Source organism: Engystomops pustulosus, chromosome 6 (assembly GCF_040894005.1).
Source record: "Engystomops pustulosus chromosome 6, aEngPut4.maternal, whole genome shotgun sequence".
Lineage (NCBI taxonomy): Eukaryota > Metazoa > Chordata > Amphibia > Anura > Leptodactylidae > Engystomops > Engystomops pustulosus.
Genome location: NC_092416.1, coordinates 117,211,321 through 117,232,353, shown reverse-complemented (window position 1 = coordinate 117,232,353; position 21,033 = coordinate 117,211,321). Strand labels below are relative to the sequence as shown.

Below are 21,033 nucleotides of genomic sequence, written 5' to 3'. Positions count from 1 at the left end.
CCGGACGAGGGAAGCCCCGGGGGAACAGGCACCCACGAGGGGTACGAGATTCCACCTCCACCCCCCCCCCTGGAGGAGAGAAAGGTTTACTCTCAATCCTATCCCCTTAGGGACAGGAAAAACACTGGTGGGAGGTTGAGGGTGGGGCCTTTTAATACTCTCAATTTCCTGTCCCTACAGAGGAAGGGGAAGCAACCTCCAGGTGGGCCGTCATGGGGGACGATATGGAAATAAAATAATTTTTCTGAGTGGTGGCAGAAATAAAATACATGAGAGCACCATTAGGAAACAATTACACTCCACTAGTAGCTACGGTTTATGGTAGAGAACTGTGGTGACAAGTCCCCTTTAAAGGAAATCTACCACTAAATGAGTAAAAAAAAAAATAAAAAAAATAGACCACCGCATGGCAGAACGTCACTTTATTTTTGTTTTGACATGTAATTTTTTTTTCCAAACTATGAGAATATGATAAATGTGTCACAGCAGAACAAGGTGAGGTACATACCTCTTCAATTGTAAAGCAAAATCTTTAGTTGTATTGCCAGTTCAGTGGAGCTCTTTCAGAGTAAAATAATTAGCCATAAAGACTGATACTATTTGGTGACAGTAAAGTGAGATAGCCTTAAGATGCTGCCTGGCATAATATTTAATACGTCTTTTGATAATAATAATAATAATAAAAAAAGAAGAATCAAATAAAGACAAAATAAGTCAGAGGATTTAGCTGTCGTCTGCCTCCAGGTTGATATTGTTTCCAAACTTGGCATAAAGTTGGACTTTGAGATCACCAAGGACTTGTTGGATGGATTCTACACTTGACTGTAAAGAATCAATTTCATCCTGTAATCCTTTCTATATGGGGGAAAAAAACAACATTTTATTTAAGGAAAAAAAATTGATAAAAGTTGGTTGGTTACCTTTCTCTAGCATTAGTATTTTTGCCCTTCTTACTGAAGTGTCACTACTTCCTTCCCCAGCAATGAATCTTATTGGGTCAAATACATTTTTGAATTTATTTTAGCATTATCTTCTAAAAGCATTTTCAGTCTTGGGTGAAGGGAAATATTTGTAAAGGGGCTACTGAAAAACTAGTGTAACTATACAGATCATTCGCATATGACACATAGACTCACCGTCCAATAAACTAGGACTACTCTCTAATAATATACATGTGTTAAATCCAGCAGATACTCAGATACTGAGCCAGCATATAAAATTATCAGCTTGACATTAGACCAAAAGTCAACTGAGCCGCTTGAAATATAGATACACATATACAACATTAGGGGCCATAAAACTATGTAGGTCAGAGGAGGCAGCATTACAGTGGTTACACTTGTGTATGTAAGGGGGTACTGTAGTTATATTCTTGTGCAGTAGAGACAATATTACTGTAGTTGTACTGTGGTAGAAGGGGTAAGCAGTGATATAGTAGTTATAATTTTGTACACAGGGGTTATACACTCACCGGCCACTTTATTAGGTACACCATGCTAGTAACGGGTTGGACCCCCTTTTGCCTTCAGAACTGCCTCAATTCTTCGTGGCATAGATTCAACAAGGTGCTGGAAGCATTCCTCAGAGATTTTGGTCCATATTGACATGATGAGAAAAGCGCAAGGAACATATGTCAAGCAGCCAAAAATTAGTAGTCTCAATATTTATTAATTACAATACAAAAAACAGGAAACTCAATTGGACAAACAGTATAAAAACATTTAAAACACGAAAGTACAGATCAACTGTCTTCGTGAAAGGACGTAGCAGGTGCTGACATGCGATGGTGTCAACCAACCTGCAACAGGGCCCCCCAGAATACACCAGAAAAGATGTACCGATTAGATATCACAAACAACACTCTAGCTACAACAAAAAATAATAATGAATAAATTATCACATGACCTATACAATGTAAGGGTCTAGGCAAGAGAGGACCCGGTGATGGTCGACTCCATACGTCGCCACCAGGGCATGAAGAAAATAAAGGCCCTGACGTATGGAGTCGACCATCACCGGGTCCTCTCTTGCCTAGACCCTTACATTGTATAGGTCATGTGATAATTTATTCATTATTATTTTTTGTTGTAGCTAGAGTGTTGTTTGTGATATCTAATCGGTACATCTTTTCTGGTGTATTCTGGGGGGCCCTGTTGCAGGTGGGTTGACACCATCGCATGTCAGCACCTGCTACGTCCTTTCACGAAGACAGTTGATCTGTACTTTCGTGTTTTAAATGTTTTTATACTGTTTGTCCAATTGAGTTTCCTGTTTTTTGTATTGTAATTAATAAATATTGAGACTACTAATTTTTGGCTGCTTGACATATGTTCCTTGCGCTTTTCTCATATGGTATTTGCATATGTATAGCCTTACATATCCCTCATCACAATTGATTCAGGGGTCAGATTCTGCTGTTTTCACATATTGACATGATGGCATCACACAGTTGCCGCAGATTTGTCGGCTGCACATCCATGATGCGAATCTCCCGTTTAACCACATCCCAAAGATGCTCTATTGGATTGAGATCTGGTGACTGTGGAGGCCATTTGAGTACAGTGAACTCATTGTCATGTTCAAGAAACCAGTCTGAGATGATTCCAGCTTTATGACATGGCGCATTATCCTGCTGAAAGTAGCCATCAGATGTTGGGTACATTGTGGTCATAAAGGGATGGACATGGTCAGTAACAATAGTCAGGTAGGCTGGGGCGTTGCAACGATGCTCAATTGGTACCAAGGGGCCTAAAGAGTGCCAAGAAAATATTCCCCACACCATGAAACCACCACCACCAGCCTGAACCGTTGATACAAGGCAGGATGGATCCATGCTTTCATGTTGTTGACGCCAAATTCTGACACTACCATCCGAATGTCGCAGCAGAAATCGAGACTCATCAGACCAGGCAAAGTTTTTCCAATCTTCTACTGTCCAATTTCGATGAGCTTGTGAAAATTGTAGCCTCAGTTTCCTGTTCTTAGCTGAAAGGAGTGGCACCCGGTGTGGTCTTCTGCTGCTGTAGCCCATCTGCCTCAAAGTTCAATGTACTGTGCATTCAGAGATGCTCTTCTGCCTACCTTGGTTGTAACGGGTGGCAATTTGAGTCACTGTTGCCTTTCTATCAGCTCGAACCAGTCTGCCCATTCTCCTCTGACCTCAACAAGGCATTTCTGCCCACAGTACTGACGCTCACTGGATGTTTTTTTCTTTTTTGGACCATTCTCTGTAAACCTTAGAGATGGTTGTGCGTAAAAATCCCAGTAGATCAGCAGTTTCTGAAATACTCAGACCAGCCCTTCTGGCACCAACAACCATGCCACGTTCAAAGGCACTCAAATCACCTTTCTTCCCCATACTGATGCTCGGTTTGAACTGCAGGAGATTGTCTTGACCATGTCTACATGCCTAAATGCACTGAGTTGCCGCCATGTGATTGGCTGATTAGAAATTAAGTGTTAACGAGCAGTTGGACAGGTGTACCTAATAAAGTGGCCGGTGAGTGTATAGTCTAGTAGTATAATAAGGCGAGTGTTAGGTTACTAATATTCTTGTACACAGGTAGCATTACATATATCTTGTTACTAACCTTTGCAGCTTCAAGCATATCTTGAGTCTCCTCTTGGGAGTGACTTATAAAAACATCCCCAATCTGATAAGGAATAAGTAAAGAATCTTCTAGCATTAAGATGTCATCACAAGCATCTTCGAGGTTCTGGAGCTCTTTCTATTAAATGAGAAATACATAGCCTACAATGAATTCAATGATGACATACCCATAAAAAGAGGCCATCTATATATAAACACAAAGTAATGCTTAGTTCCACTAAAAAGACCCATCATATATTAAAATACATAAATTAAATTAAGGGGAATGCTAAAATACCACATCCTAGATCTCAATTAATGAAATATTCCAGCTGCAATTCTTTATTCATTACATAATGGAATGTGTTGAGAATAATAAAACATAAAAATGGTCAATAAAAATCAAAATTAATATCCCATGGAGGTCTGATAGAATGATGAAAAGTGGAAAATCAAATTTCAGGCTGATCCAATGTCAGTGGAAATGCCTCAGGACAAGCAAATGAGGCTCTTTTGTTGCGTGCAGTCTCCACCCTAAATGATCAGCCAACTCCTGGACAGTCTGTGGTGCAACGTGACATTCATGGATGGGAGACATGATAGCCCAATGATAGTGGGGCCCTCGGCAAAACTAAAAGTGGGGCCCCAAAATAAAACTATTTTATAACTAGTCAAAGTCAGCAAGAGGCTCCCTTTTGTATGGTAAAACAAACTGTAATAGGGGAGAATTTTATAGGAGATAGAGGGTGGTGGCTCAGTGGTTAGCACTACAGCCTTGCAACATTGGTCAACATCTGCAAAGAGTTTGCATGTTCTATCGGTGTTTGTGTGGGTTTCCTCCAGATGCCCTTCCAGCCTCCAAAAATTACTGGTAGTTTGAATAGATTGTGAGCCCCATGGGGACAGGGACTGACTTGGCAATATCTGTGCAGTGCTGCGTAATCTGTGTGCACTATATAAATAAAGAATTATTAATTATAATTATTATGATAAATATGAAAGATGAAGAGAAATAGAAGATTGATTTATAAATTGAGAAAAAGATATATATATATATATATATATATATATATATATATATATATATATATATATGGTCAGATTATAGGAGATGATAACTAGACAGATAGAAGATAAGCATCTTCACCTGGGAATTCAACCAAGGAGTATTAACCCTTTCACCGCCCGGCATTTCTGGATATTTTGTTGCATTATTGACCAGAGAATTTTTTCAAATTTTGACGTTTACGTTTGACGAAATTACATCAAAAAGAATTAAAAGAAAAACCCAACAAACCACATATTTTCTGAAAGCAGACACTTAACCCATTTTCAAAATTGAATTAAAGAGGACCTGTCACCACGGACAACCCACAGACCACATGTGCCCCCCATAATCCTCCCCCAGCCGTTTTTTTCTTAAATTTATGTGCAGTAAATTGATCTAAAACGGTCGGATAGTTTTAAATCAATTTACTGCACATAAATTTAAAAAAAAAAAAAAAAAACTGCTGGGGGAAGGATTATGGGGGGCGCTTTTGGTCTGTGGGTTTTCCGCGGTGACAGGTCTTTTTTAAAGAGTTTATAGACATAGGCGCCTTCATGCAGTTTTGATTCAAACTGAAACATTTGATAAAAAAATACCTAAATTTTGACTTCAATGGCAATGTGCTCCAAACAGAAAATATTTACCTTCACATCTCCTAAATGTAATAGATAGACAGACATGGGTAGGCAGTCCCCGGGTTACATACAAGATAGGGTCTGTAGGTTTGTTCTTAAGTTGAATTTGTATGTAAGTCGGACCTGTATATTTTATCATTGTAATCCCAGACAGGACATTTTTGGTCTCTGTGACAATTCGATTTTAAAAATGTTGGGTTGTCATAAGAATCAATATTAACACTAAAGCTTCATTACAGACACCTGTGATAACTGTTATAGCTGCTTATTGTTGCCTAGGACTAAAGTACAATAAATTACCAATATCCAGTGGTCCGTTTGTAACTAGGGGTCGTATGTAAGTCGAGTGTTCTTAAGTAGGGGACCACCTGTATATCCATAAACCAAGCTAATGAGATAATAAAAGTCACATTTAGATGTGCGCCAATGTATTAGCCGCACAATAACAGAATCCTCCGTGATTCATAAGAATTTGAGTGAGAATGTCATAACATAGGTGTAAATAATGGAGGATGGTGGGAAATAAAAACTTTATTCCAGAACATGTGTGTGTTTAGCTTTATGGACATGTTCTGGGTCGCAGAGTTAATATATAATAGCGGCATTAGGCGATTAGGATCAAATCAATTTTTTAGCAATAAAAGGCAATAGGAGAGAAAGTGTGTTCTTAGATAGTTCTGTATAGAGAAGGGTTAAAAACATGAATAATAGTTGATATTATCCCTTCTCAAAATGTAGTAAAATATAAAGTGAATATTTCCATTATCTGTGAGGTGCAGCAAATTTTCCCTGTAGCCTGATGGCTAAGAATCTGGAGGGGGACAGGTACATTTCAGAGGGCTGTATCTCTGGCTCTGCGACACATAGAACCTGACTTCTTTTTTTCCTATGAAAGAAGAGAGTCTCCTATTTTATATGAATCTAAATTTATGTTTCTAAGAGTGAGGAAAACTGAGATATTATCTGTTTAACCTCCGTCGGGAGTGATTTTTATATATAAAAATCGCACCAGAAATTCTCACTTTAAACCTCAACATCTTTGGATCCATAGCACCTAGAAACACAATTCAAGATTCATTAGAAAGAAGAGATTCTCCTCTTTCACTGGCCCTTGATAGCCTATATTGGATTCAGGTCTGAGAAACAGACAGACCACTCTATTGCATCACTGCCTGTTTCGTGGAGGGACCGCTGACATATTACAGCCACACGAGGCCCACATGCATCAGAAGGAACCCAGGGCCCACTGCACCTGCATACTGTCTCACAATGGGTCTGAGGTTCTCATTGCACTACCTAATGACAAATCTCTGCAGCCCTCCAAAGAAATTCCCCCCTCTCCACCATTACTGACCCACTGCCAAACTGTTCATGATGGAAGATGTTTCAGAAGCAGAATGTTCGCCACGTCATCTCCAGACTTTCACATGTCATATGAACTCAGTGTAATCCCAATCTCATTTGTGAAGAACACAAGACAGCAACGTCAAATCTGCCAAACTTGGTGTTCTCTGACAAATGCCGATCATCCTTCACAGAGTTAGGCTGGAAGCACAATGCTGACTTGTGCATGGCAAGCCCTCATACCACCCTCATGGAGTCAGCAGATACATATTGTCTACAGCATTGATTTTCAACCTGTGTGCCGCGACACATAGTTGAGTGTGCAGCGGGGGAAATTCCCTGAACTATGGTGCCCCTGTGTAGCGCTGCCGCCGCGCCCTCGTGTTTCTGCCCCCATACTTACCTACAAGCCCCGCGACGGCGATCCGCCCATCTTCTGTAGCTCCTGCACCGCGCGGCCCATGTCACGTGACTGACGCGACCTGACGTCAGGTCGCCTAAGTCACGTGACCAGAGGCGCGCGGTGCAGGAGCTACAGAAGGTGGGCGGATCGCCATTAGGAGTGAAGATAAGCAGAAGACATCAAGGGTAAGTATATAAGGTTATTATTTGTATCTTTTTTTTTTTTATTAGTAAAGGGGGGCCGCTAGGGGCTCTTAATTAGTAAAGGGGGGCCGCTAGGGGCTCTTAATTAGTAAAGGGGGGCCGCTAGGGGCTCTTAATTAGTAAAGGGGGGCCGCTAGGGGCTCTTAATTAGTAAAGGGGGGCCGCTAGGGGCTCTTAATTAGTAAAGGGGGGCCGCTAGGGGCTCTTAATTAGTAAAGGGGGGCCGCTAGGGGCTCTTAATTAGTAAAGGGGGGCCGCTAGGGGCTCTTAATTAGTAAAGGGGGGCCGCTAGGGGCTCTTAATTAGTAAAGGGAGGCCGCTAGGGGCTCTTAATAAGTAAAGGGAGGCCGCTAGGGGCTCTTAATAAGTAAAGGGAGGCCGCTAGGGGCTCTTAATTAGTAAAGGGAGGCCGCTAGGGGCTCTTAATTAGTAAAGGGAGGCCGCTAGGGGCTCTTAATTAGTAAAGGGAGGCCACTAGAGGTTTTTATTAGTAAAGGGAGGTCGCTAGGGGGTTTTTAGTGTCATTTTGTGCTATTTTGGTTGGTGGTGTGCCCCAGGATTTTCTAAGTATAAAAAGTGTGCCGCGGCTTAAAAAAGGTTGAAAATCACTGGTCTACAGGATGTCATTTTGCAGGGCTTTGTCACTGCTCCTCCTTCAAAAAAACAGGTGGAGGTAGTGGTCCTGCTGCTGATCTGTCACCTACAGGCTCTTCCAAGTCTCCCAATATCAGCTGTATACTCTATACACTGTGCTGAAAGAGACAGCTAACCTTCCTGCCACAACTCACATCGATATGCCATCCTGGATGAGCTGCACTACCTGAGCAACTTCTGTTGGTTGCAAATATCACCTCAAAGTTTTGTTATCACCTCAAAGTACCCTCTAGGAGGGACAGCAATGATAAAATGTCAAACAGCCAACCCTTTACCATAATGGGATAGCTAGATTAACCCCTTCACGCTCCGCGGCGGATATATCCGCCACGGAGCGCAGTGACTTAGCGCTCAGTGGCGGATATATCCGCCACGGCTCCTATGCCGGCTCGGCTCTGGATCAGAGCCGAACCGGCATCGGGAAACACGGGGTGCCGGCTGTAACTAATAGCCGGCACCCCAGTGTAACACCCGCGATCGGAGTTGTCTCCGATCGCGGGTGCTTAACCCGTTAGATGCCGCGGTCAGCGCGACCGCGGCATCTAACAAGTATCTGGGGGGTCTTTCCCCCACGATCGGCCCCCCCGAACCGTTTTCGGGGGGCGCCGATCGTTGCTATGGTAACTCTGGGGTCCGATCTGGACCCCAGAGTTACTAGCAAGAATTGCCAGTAAGATGGCGTCTGTGACGTCATCTTACTGGCAAAGTGCCAGCCTATGCAAGTGCATAGGCTGACACTGATAATACTCTGCAATACATGAGTATTGCAGAATATTATCATGAAGAAGCAATCAGAAGATTGCTTGTTCATATCCCATGGTATAACAGTGAAAAAGTAAAAAAAAAAGTTATTCAATAAAAAAATAAAGTCATAAATCACTAAAAATGCCCCAAACCCCCAAAACATATAAAGAGACATATAACTCAAAAAAAAAGTCTAAATCATAACACAAACCCCACATATATAGTATCACCGCGTCCGTAACAACCCGTAGAATAAAAGTAAATCATTATTGAACCCCCACGATAAACGCCGTAAAAAAAAACTGTTATAAACCCTCCAAAAATTATGATTTTTACCTTTTCAATCCCACAAAAAATGATATAAAATGCGACCAAAAAACCATATGTACTCAGACATGATACTGGTGCAAAGTACAACATGTCCCGCAAAAAACAAGCCATCAACCAGCTCCGTAGCCAAAAACGTAACAAAGTTATGCCACTTGGAAGACGGCAATACAAAAATTATAGATTTTTCCCCACATTAGGGTTTTGTTTGACAAATTTAGTAAAACGTAAGAAAATATATTCATGTCTGGTATCCCCGTAATCGTATCAACCCATAGAATAAAGATAACATGACTATTAGTCTATACGGTGAACACCAAAAAAAAAAAAGTCAAAAATCCAGTACAGAATTGATGCTTTTCTACTCCTGCCCTCAAAAAAAGTTCCTAAATTTTCAACAATAGGTGATACCAACCCCAAAATGGTAACAATGGAAAAAGCATCTCATCCCGCAAAAAAAATGCCGTCACATGGCCCCAATAACGAAAAAGCGAAAATTTTATAGCCTTCAAAAGGGGCCAATGAGGAAACTAAAATCCTGGCAGCTGCAGCGCCCTCCTTCCCTTCTGCGCCTCGCTGTGCCCCCATAAAACAAGTAACGGCCACATGTGGGGGGTCTTTGTACTCAGGAGAAATTGCAGAACAAATTGTATGGTGGGTTTTCTCTTTTTATATTTTGGAAATGTGTAAATTTTGGTGCTAAATGAACGTATAAGGGAACAATATGACCATTCTAAATTTCACCTCCATTTTGATTCAATTACTATGAAGATCTCAAGGGGTTAACAATCTTCGTAAAAGCTGTTTCTGATAGCTTGAGGGGTGCAGATTTGAAAATGGGTAGATTATATAGGGGGTTTTGATGCTAAATATGTAAAATTTCATTCAAAACTGTATTTATCCCCAAAATAGTCAATTCTGAAAATCCGGAAAAGCGATATTCTATTTGTAAGCCGCGTGACGTCAAAATAAATTATCCAGATATTTCAGAAATTATGAAAATGTAAAGTAGACAAATGGGAAATGTTATTCAGCAACTTATTTAGCTGGTAAATCTATCTGCCTGAAAACGTGATGATTTAGAATTTCGAAAATGGCAAATTTTTCAAAAAATTCATCATATTTTCTTTTTTTTGTAAATAAACGCAAAACTTATCTGCCAAAATTTACCACTAAAATGAAGTACAACATGTGGGGAAAAAACAATCTCAGAATCGTTTTGATAAGTAACAGTGTTCAAAAGTTATAACCATATAAAGCGAAGCAAGTCAGAATCCAAAAAATCGGGCTGAGCCTTAAGCTGTAAAATGGCTGCGTCCTTAAGGGGTTAAAGATACAGCAAAGCAAACGATCAAACAAACAATGAAAACTTTTGCCACATTTTTGAAACGTAAGGCTTTATTTTGATGTCACCCGGCTTACAAATCGAATATCGGTTTTACGTAACCCCTTGAGATCTTCATAGTTATTAAAATGGAATTTAGAATGGTCAAATTTTTTCTCTTGAGTACAGAGACCCCCCACATGTGGCCGTTACTTGTTTTATGGGCGCACAGCGAGGCACAGAAAGGAAGGAGCGCCCTGCAGCTGCCAGGGATTTTAGTTTCCTCATTGGCCCCTTTTGTAGGCTATAGAATTTTAGCTTTTTCGTTATTGGGGCCATGTGATGGCATTTTTTTGCGGGATAAGATGCTTTTTCCAGTGTTACCATTTTGGGGTTGGTATCCCCTATTGTTGAAAATTTATGAACTTTGTTTTCAGTTCAAGAGTAGAAAAGCATCTGCCTTCAGATTGTATAATGCAGCATAATAATTTGCCATTTCATTAGCTATGTCTTGGGGATCAAACACCTTCTCATTCTTGTCATTTAACAGGTATGGTATTTTACTTTGAGTTTCTCTCTTTTTGACCTGTTCCGCTAATACTTTCCCTGCTCTATTCCCCATTCCATAATATTTAGCTTTACGCTTTCGCAAAGCTTTTTCATATTTATGTAGGTCTAACTGGTGTAATTGATTTTCGCGATTTTTAATCATATCTGCTCTGTGTGAACAGTACTTAACTTTGTTAAGTGCATTTAGATGCGTTAACAAAGATATAATGTGAAATCTGTTTTCCTTCCTTGCCTTTGAATCAGAAATTGCTATACCAGTAAAGTGCCCTTGCATGAAGGCCTTATGAGTACACCATACCACCGTGTTGTTCACTTCATTAGTACTGTTAACTGAGAAAAATTCCTTTAACACATTTATATTTTTGGGTAAAAACTTTGAAGCAAGTAAATGGTAATTGCTTAACCGCCATGTCGATGCTCTAGGTTTATTATATTGCTCTGATATACTCCTGTATATTGGGGCGTGATCCGACCAGCTAATGATGCCAATTTTAGAGGATGCACCCCTATCATATAGCGATTTATCTGCCAAAAACATGTCTATCCTCGAGTACAATTTGTGAGGATGGGAAAAAAAATGAGTAATCCCTCTCAGTAGGATTCTTCAGTCTCCATACATCTAGATAGGAATCTTTATGTGCTAATCACAACCCAAAAAAGAAGACATAAATAATTAACATAAATAATTTTTTAAAGTCTAAATCCCATGTCTAACGAGAGAGCAATCTGATCAATTAGAAGCACCTATTACAAGTCAGGAGATCTCCTCAGCTATAAAATCTCTCAAAAGGAATAAGGCACCAGGGCCGGACGTTCTAACTAATGAATATTTCAAAACGTTTGCAGACATACTGGTACCGCAACTAAAAGTGGTGTTTAATACAATACAAGAGACAGGATATATACCAATTGAAATGCTCAAGGCCACAGTAGTAACATTACCAAAGCCAGGTAAAACACCTGATAGACCTGGCAATTTCAGACCCATATCTTTACTAAATTCCGACTTAAAACTATATTCTAAAATACTAGCGGAAAGATTGGCTGTATTTTTATCTGGCTTAATTCATCATGACCAGGTCGGTTTTGTATAGAGTAGGCTATCATCAGATGGCACAAGGAGATTGACTATGTGAACAGACGTCGGACGCCTTCTCTGCTTCTATCATTGGATGCGGAGAAGGCGCAGGGTTCATTGGGGATATCTAAAGGAGGTGTTACTTAAATTTGGATTTAGAGAGGGAGCTCTAAGAAGCTTTATGGCTTTATACACATCCCAGCATGGGTACTAACCGGAGGTTACATGTCCAAACAATTCTCGATATCTAACGGAACTCGTCAGGGGTGTCCATTATCTCCTCTAATTTTCACCCTAATGATGGAGCCTTTGGCCCAAGCCATCAGGTCATCAGCAGCAATATCAGGGATACAGGTAGGGAAAACCAAGCACAAAATTGGACTATTTGCTGACGATGTTATTATAGCATTGACTAAGCCAATAAAATCTATGGCAGCGGTAAGTCTTTTGCTGAACCGATTTGGGTGAGTTTCATATTATAAACTAAACGCAGGCAAATCCCTAATATTAGACATGGGAATAATACCAAAAGAAAAGGAATTCTTACAGTCAGCTTACCCGTTTACATGGGCAGATAATTATATCCCGTATTTAGGGGTAAAACTAACCTTTCCGATTTCTAAACTATTTAAAGAAAACTATGTACCACTTTTTGAGCAGGTGGAAGCAGAACTTAAAAAATATGAGTCCTATAACATATCGTGGGTAGGAAGAGTCGGGTTATTTAAAATGATGACTCTACCAAAGATCATTTATATTTTAAGCAATGTCCCTATAGCAGTAAATAAACATTATATTGGGAAATTGCAAAAAAGGGTTAATAAGTTTATATGGCTGAACAAGAAACCCCGCACTAATGCTAAAATGCTATATCTCCCAACTGCAAAAGGAGGGTTGGGTATACCGCATATAATAAGCTATTACAACGCAGCAATTTTGGAACAGGCACGCCAAAGTATTACGGGTATTGAGGGAAAACATTGGATCCAGATTGAAAATGAAGCATTCCCACAGGCACCCCTGGAAGCTAAATTATGGGCCATAGCTTTAAAGAAAACGATGCAGGAGCCATCACTGTGCACTTCAAAAGCAAGTGTCAGAACATGGAAACTGTATATATCAAAAGTGTAGGAGTAGGCGGTGCGATCGTGGGACAGAGTTAAATGCCACGGCCACGCTGAGTCTACTCCGACCACGGAGGTCACTCGGGGATGTCAGCAGTAGATTACCGCTGAGACCCCGTGCTGTGCTAGTACAGTGCTGAGTGCTAGGGGGTTAAGACATTAAAGAGAACCGTCAGGCAAAATAACCCTCTAAACTAAATATATTTTCATAAACTGCCATTAGAGAGCATTGTCTCTATCCCTTAATTGTCCCTCTACATGCCTGTAAACTTAACCAAAAGCTGTATGCAAATGACCTGTGAAATGTCCAATGAGTCATTAGCATATTCAAGTTGTCCAGCTTATTCATGAGTGGGAGGCACAGCCACAACCCCCAGTGCTTGACTGACAGCCTGTGTAATGATGTGAGGCTGTATAATGATGTGCTTCCTGGTGCTGGCACCCCCTGCAGCCTGTGTGTGTATAGGAGATACAACAGCTCCAGGATGCAGCCATGTTATAGCAGAACATGTCAGGTACTTGTGAAGCTGATGTCTGTGTATTAGGAGGATGCAGCATGTCAATAGATGCAGCACACACACTAGCCATGCTTTACTATACATTACACACAGACATGAGCAGGGGGAGGAGAGGGGAGGGAGAACAGGGGTGACATCACTGCCTCTGACCATGTGACCAGCCTGATTTACATAATAAAGAAAAGATGATTTTATAATGATTAATTTCATAGTTTCATAGTTTATACGGTTGAAAAGACACTTGTCCATCAAGTTCAACCAAGGAAGGGTAGGGATTGGATGAGGAAGGGATTTAGGGGAAACAATTCTATATAACATAACCATCAATGTTATTTAGGTTTAAAAAGGCATCTAGAGTCCCTGCTGTCCCTGCTGTGACCAGCGCCTGAGGCAGGCTATTCCACAGATTGACCGTTCTCATAGTAAAAAAGCCCTGTCGTCTCCGGTGATTAAACCTTGATTTCTCCAAACGGAGACAGTGCCCCCTCGTCTTTTGATTTGATTTAATCTGAAACAACTTACCACCATATTTTTTGTATGGACCATTCATATATTTAAATAAATTAATCATGTCCCCTCGTAGTCGTCTCTTTTCCAGACTAAATAAATCTACTTGTTTTAATCTTTCCTCATAACTAAGACCCTGCATGCCCCTTATCATTTTTGTGGCTCTACGTTGAACCCTCTCCAGCTCCAGGGCATCCTTTTTATGGACCGGTGCCCAGAACTGGACAGCATATTCCAGGTGAGGCCGAACAAGTGCCTTGTATAGTGGTAATATTACATCCCTATCACGAGAATCCACACCACTTTTGATACATGACAAGATCCAACTAGCTTTAGAGGCAGCTGCTTGACATTGCATGCTGTTACTCAATTTATGATCTACTAGTACCCCCAGGTCCTTCTCAACAAGGGACTCTCCCAGATTTATGAATTGACTAGATAAAGGCTGGGATGGGATCCTTGTGAGCTGCTCCAACAGGTAGTGGTGACAGGACAAGTGACACAGACCTGATGACAGGTGTCCTTTAAGCATTTTCTTAACGATACCCGTATCTACAGATACAATTAGCAGCCAACTTTCCTTGCATTAAAGTTGAACGTGCCAATAAAAATAAATACATTTTTAAAAAAGCTACTGCGCATGTGGCAATTCTCTTAAAGCAGCAGCTGAAGGACCAACATAACCTCTACCACAAATCATAAAAATACTATCTCCAGGTTTACACTATTTATAGTACAGGAGTGGTGGGGAGCACTCTTAGGTCTGTACATTATAGCCAATGGGGACTGATTGCATAGCAAACCCAGTTTCTCATGCAATGATCAGTATATTACCTTTTTCAGTTCAATCTCATCTTTCAGCTCTGTTATTCTGCTTGTATTTCTTGCAAAGATATTAATTTTTTGCTGGTCCTCAAAGGTGACATTGACATCTTCGGCAACCTACAAAAAAAAAAGGAGAGGATAGCTGCTGATTGCTATATTCCTGTACATCTCTTGCAGAAAGATACAGGGATTTATTAAAAAATAAAGATGAAGTTCAGTAATGTTATGCTGCTTACACAGGTTTAGGAGTGAGCTAGTGCAGAGTTAGAGGCCACAGATAAATCATGCTGGAGTAGTTTAGGACTGTGGAGTCATCCAATAGACCAGATAATAGTTGGTCTTGTTTACATCAGGATCCCTGGAGCACTGAAACAACGCCCTTGGTCAATATTCATTCTGATAATATGGTAATCTGGTAATATTCTATGTCGTATACTGGGAGGCAGAAAAAAAAAATTCAAATGCAATAAAATTGGTGAAGAAACACATTTTCCCTGTATTCTTGTGGGCTAGGATTTTACGGCTTTCACTGTGCGCCCCAAATGACACGTTTACTTTATTTCACACATTTACAAAAATTAAAACCTCCTGTACAAATTTTTGTATTTTTTTATTTTTTCCATCTTCTTGCACTAATAACTTTTTCATAATTTGGTGTACGGAGCTTTGGGTGGTGTCATTTTTTGCGACTATTTTTAGGACTGTGAGACCTTCTGAACACTTTTTATTGAATTTTTTTTATATTTTTCAAAATGGCAAAAAAGTGCCATTTTCGACTTTGGCCGCTATTTTTACACAGTGAAAAACCATTATTATATTTTGATAGATCTGCCATTTTTGGACGTGGTGATGCCTAACTTGATTATGATTTTTACTGTTTATATTTATATGACTTCTAAGGAAAGGGGATGATTTGAATTATTAGGTTTTTTTAATTTCCCATAAATGTAGCAGTCTGAGGATACAACCTAGAGCAGTGATATTCATGCATCCGCTGAGGCCGACTGCCTGGATTCAAAGCTTATTACCATGGACAGCTGTTGGTAATGGCAGCTTTTACTCCGTTTCTAAGGGACGATATGACTGCATTTATATTTTTAATCCCATCCAATTGAAAAAAATGTATGCATGTGGCAGATGAATTAAATTCATTGTAAATGTCCAGTTGATAATACCCCTTTAAGTTTTTGAATGGGTTAGCCACAAGTATCAAAGTTTATCAATGCAAGTACAATCCCCATACTGTACTTAGTGCAAAGGACATCAGCAGTTGATTACCATTAAAATACTCTGCTTGGTCAGTGTGATGGGAAATGCTCCATGAACAATAGAAGGTTGTGTTTGCTGAGCCACATTTTGAACGGCTAGCTCAATGCCTCGGCACTAAGTCGTGTGCGTGGGGCCCTACACTGATAAACTTAGGCCTCCTGCCAGAGCAATGCTTTTTCAGGCGAGGCACCAGCAGTCACCTTTGGGGACTTTAAAGGGAACCTACCACCACGAATCTACCTGCGCTCGGAGCCCGAGGATGCGCGATCTCGGGAACGAGGCCGGAGTTACTGCGCATGCGCAGAACTCCGGCTTCTCGGACGAGGGCGCGCAGCTGCCAGGAGCTGCACGCCGAAGATCACAGGGTAGGCGGGGAAAGCGGCTACTGGGGCGTGGAGTAGCCGCGCCGTGTAGCCTCGTGTCCGGCTACTCCACGCCCCAGTAGCCGCTTAATAAAATTTACATATTAGGGCAATAAAGTTTATGCCATGCTAGCGGGGACGTGAGGATTAGCTCTAAAAAGGGCTATCCTCACGTCCCATACATCCACCTACCACCCGATCTACCTTTATAGGTAGATTCGTGGTGGTAGGTGCCCTTTAAGGACGTCCAATGTCCTGCAGTACTAACCTATACTAATACTATAGTACAGCTTCTCCCTGAACAACAGTCTCCACCTAGAAAGATGACACAGGTTTTAGGGAAGTGCTAAGGAGATCCACACACCCTCCATCTAGTGCAGTGATGGGCAACCTTTTGAGCTTGGTGTGTCAAAATTCGCCAAAAAAACAAGCATAACTCGGGTGGTGTGTCACCTTGACAAAAAAAACATATTTTTTTGATATTTATAGTTCAAATAACAAATATGTATACTATTTAACTTCTAGGGTACTTTAACCGTGGATTGTCTGATTGATCCTACCATGTACTGCCATACAATCAGACAGGTGTGAAATTGCTTAGTAACCTGCAAACTTTCAGTCATGAAAGTTCACAGGTTATAGCGAGGGCGCAGGCACCGCTGTCCGCATTTCCTTATTGCCCTCTTGGCATGGAGAAGGTGTGCGGAGCAAAGTAATCGCAATGTCTGGCGATTTGCAAGGCGTTGCGATTATTTCAGGGCTTGTATGTCACAAAACTGACACACAAGCCTTGATAAATGTCTTCTATCATACAGTGCACTGACCTTACTCACTGTATGATGGGAGTGGTTGTCCTCCCTCATCCCTGCTCTGGAGCTGGTCAGTGTAGAGGTGGCAGCTGCTGGGACATCACACAAGGCAGCAGCAATGTGACCTCTGACTGTGATGCCATCCTACCCCCACCACAAATATCAGGAGCTGCAGAGGAGCCTCCTGGGTGTATGGCCGGGTCACCTCTCCTGCTGTGCCCTGTGCTGATACCTGTGCTGACTGGAGACACTAGGCACAGCTCACACATGGGGAGGGGCCGGCCCGGGGGAGGAGGAGGAGGAGGGGGGAGTGCTGGAAGCTCAGTGCAATCTCTCAGCCTCCCGGCTACTGCACCTGATCATGTAGGATGAAACTTAATTCTCAGGCAGCCGCGTGTCAGTGAAAATGGCTACGTGTGTCAGCACTGACACGCGTGTCATAGGTTAGCCATTACTGATCTAGTGACATGGTTTAAAAGTATAAAGTACAGTATGGGTGAACCTATTGGGGTATTTTACTTACACATAAACGTTACCGTTTAATGACCCGGGATGTACTAATCTGTCATAGCTCTGTTAAGGAGGTATGGAGAGGGCTCACAGGCTGAGTTCTCTCCATATATTTTCAGGTGTTTGCTGCATTATATTTGTCTCAGCCATTATACATTTGGGCATCCCAAATAGAAACCATAAAAAGTCCAACCAAAATAACTATTCTTCAGTGACCTGCATAAAAAATATAAAAACGTTACTGGACCAGTGTACTTAAGCCCATGTGAGAGATATATTTCTCTACAAGACGCCATTTTGTCTTAAGCCCGGGGGTCATGCTGACCACTGCAAGCCATATTGTTAAATGTCTATTCGTCTCATGATTCAAACATAATTTTGTTTAATCAGCAGAGAGACAGTTATGTCATATATTTTTGCTTCAGCACCTGCTTATCTCATGTTTTGGCCTCATGGACGAGCCATCGGAGCCTTAACTGTCTCCCTGGTGCTCTGTGTGAGAAATAATATGTAAAGTTCATCTGCATGTTATGGGAAATTGAATTTATGGGGAGATATTCAAGCTGGCCTATAGCATTGCAGTATTTTATCACTTTTTCATGCCCCTATGGAGATGATTTACTGTCTTTTATATATACGGCTGCGCGCTAATAAAGATTGTGAGTCTGCATTTTCTAAAAGACTGGTGTGTCTTTGCGTTTGCTCTCATCCCGGGAAGTATTTTTTGGCTAAAAGAGTTAATTTCAACTCAATTACAACTGAACAGCTGTTTGAGCCCCAGATATAGATCTTTTACAGCCCACAACTGGCAGCTTCCTGCAAGGGGTAAAACATCAACTATAAAGCTACTTGGCGATAAGCAGCAAAAGCAACTCTGCATATATCCAGTTCAGAAGCCAGTCCACCACCATTACAAACACTATGGGGAACTACAAGTCCCAGCATCTGTCCCTGACACTTGTCCTCTGTCCTGAACCTCAGGAGTCTCATGTAACCACAGAGATGCCAAAGGCTGCGCATAGCAGTAATAGCGGGAGAGGAGTCTTCACACTAGGTTACAAACATTACTACGCTGTTAAATGGCGCCCCAACTCCTCCCCACCCTCACATTCCGTCCTTCACTAGTATAGCAGCCCCTGCACCTCAAATACCGCCACCCCAAACTGCCTCACCGTTTTCTTCATGGTGGCCGCCATCTTGGAACTGAACCATTCTCAGCAGGGGGGCGTACCTCACCACTTCACTATATGTAGACATGGGATTCTGAAGTAGAAATATTTTTAGGTGAAGCAGTAATAGTAATGCAAGTATAAAATACTGTTCACAGAGGTTTAAAAGTACTATTTGAGATAAATACGTCGTGAAAATACAATGTATTGGAGAAAGAATGGTACGGTCCAAATAACGATCTGTACTCGGAGATGGCGACGTTGTGCGCGTATTGTGCACTAGATGGCGCTGTGTACTATGAACGCCGCATGAGACAGAATATCCGGTATCGCCCCGGCTATGTCTTTAGGGACAGTACAGAGGGAGGGGCAGGCTGCAAGTGACATCTCGGCTCTAAATGCATCATTAGGTGTAGTGTTAAAGACTATGTGAAGTGCTCCGAACAAAACGTAAAAATAATACAGGTGTGACCATGCTGAAGTTACTTTCCATTTCTTAGTTCCATAAGGTTTTTTTTTTGCATTTTATTAATGAATTATGAAGCTATTTTAATGTTACGTGTAGCACTGAGCTGCCCTGATGTGAAATCTGCATGAAAACAGAAAAAATGAACATGCATACATAAGCATTAAAGGGGATTTACCACAAATTCAAGTTAGTCCCTATCCACACGATAGGGCCTAACTTGCTGATCGGTGGAGGTCTTAGTACTGAGTCTGATGGGGTCTCACGTACCTCCGACGGAGTAATGGAGCAGACGACCGTGCATGACTGTTCTGCTCCATTCATGTCTATGAAGCTGACGGAGATCTCCAATTGCTCCATTAGGGTACATACACACGCGGTATGCGGGCATACCGCCATGTGCTGGAGGTGAGGAGGAGGTGACACCTCCTCCCTCCATAGAGAACAGCGGCACATGGCAGCACACTTGCAGAAAGATAGAGCATGCTCTATCTTTTTGAGGTGTGCGGCTCGAATCGTATCGAAATTTGCGGCCACATGTACGTCCCCGCAGACGGCCATGTGAATAAGCCCTTACTTTTATGGAGCGACGAGGGGTCCAATGGAAGTACGTAATAACCCAATGGACCCCTCGTTTTCGGGATCTGTGGGGGTCTCATCACTAAGACGCCCTCGGATCAGCAAGTTAGGCCTTATCCTGTGGATAGGGCCCAACTTGTATTCGTGGGAAAACCCATTAACCCCTTAACATAGAAGCCACTCTTCACCTTCCTGACACGGCCCATTTTTTCAAATCTGCCCTGTGTCACTTTAAATGGTTATAACTTTGAAACGCTTAAACATATCCAAGTGATTTTAAAATTGTTTTCTCGTGACACTTTGTACTTCATGTTAGTTGAAAAATTTTGGTGGTATGTTTTGCATTCTTGATTTTCGAACTTCAAAATGTTCTTCTTTTTCCATACATACCGTATATACTCGAGTATAAGCCGACCCGAGTATAAGCCGAGACCCCTAATTTTACCACCAAAAACTGGGAAAACCTATTGACTCGAGTATAAGCCGAGGGTGGGAAATGCATTGGTCACAGACCCAGCCAAGTATATAGCCAGCCAGCCCCCTATAATATACAGCTTGTCCCCAGTAGTATACAGCCTGCCCCCAGTAGTGTACAGCCACCCCAGCCTGCCCCCAGTAGTATACAGCCACCCTAGCCTGCCCCCAGTAGTATACAGCCACCCCAGCCTGCCCCCAGTAGTATACAGCCACCCCAGCCTGCCCCCAGTAGTATACAGCCACCCCAGCCTGCCCCCCAGTAGTATACAGCCACCCCAGCCTGCGCCCAGTAGTATACAGCCACCCCAGCCTGCCCCCAGTAGTATACAGCCACCCCAGCCTGCCCCCAATAGTATACAGCCACCTCAGCCTGCCCCCCAGTAGTATACAGCCACCCCAGCCTGCCCCTAGTAGTATACAGCCTGCCCCCAGTAGTATACAGCCTGCCCCCAGTAGTATACAGCCACCCCAGCCTGCCCCCAGTAGTATACAGCCACCC

General features: G+C 41.9%; 1 protein-coding gene across 2 annotated transcripts; it reads right to left on the bottom strand.

Moving 5' to 3' along the window:
* Positions 1–407: 407 nt before the first annotated feature.
* On the bottom strand, positions 408–19,165 carry PFDN4 (prefoldin subunit 4). Of its 2 annotated transcripts, none has more exons than XM_072110668.1 (4): positions 19,016–19,165; positions 14,903–15,010; positions 3,591–3,728; positions 408–855 (listed from the first exon to the last, which is right to left on the bottom strand). In XM_072110668.1, exons 1-4 carry the CDS (start codon positions 19,037–19,039, stop codon positions 724–726), a joined length of 402 nt encoding a protein of 133 aa, XP_071966769.1. In that variant the 5' UTR covers positions 19,040–19,165; the 3' UTR covers positions 408–723. The 2 variants fall into 2 exon arrangements, with proteins under 2 accessions (XP_071966769.1, XP_071966770.1); XM_072110669.1 differs by lacking the exon at positions 19,016–19,165 and adding an exon at positions 16,172–16,192.
* Positions 19,166–21,033: the final 1,868 nt, after the last annotated feature.

Bases quoted from the DNA above. Each gene is read 5' to 3' on its own strand.
- PFDN4 (XM_072110668.1), bottom strand. From the start codon at position 19,039: ATGGCGGCCACCATGAAGAAAACG. The intron at 15,011-19,015 runs GTGAGGCAGTTT...TTTTTTTTGTAG, and splicing joins CGGCCACCATGAAGAAAACG to GTTGCCGAAGATGTCAATGT. The intron at 856-3,590 runs GTTAGTAACAAG...TCCCCCATATAG, and splicing joins ATATGCTTGAAGCTGCAAAG to AAAGGATTACAGGATGAAAT.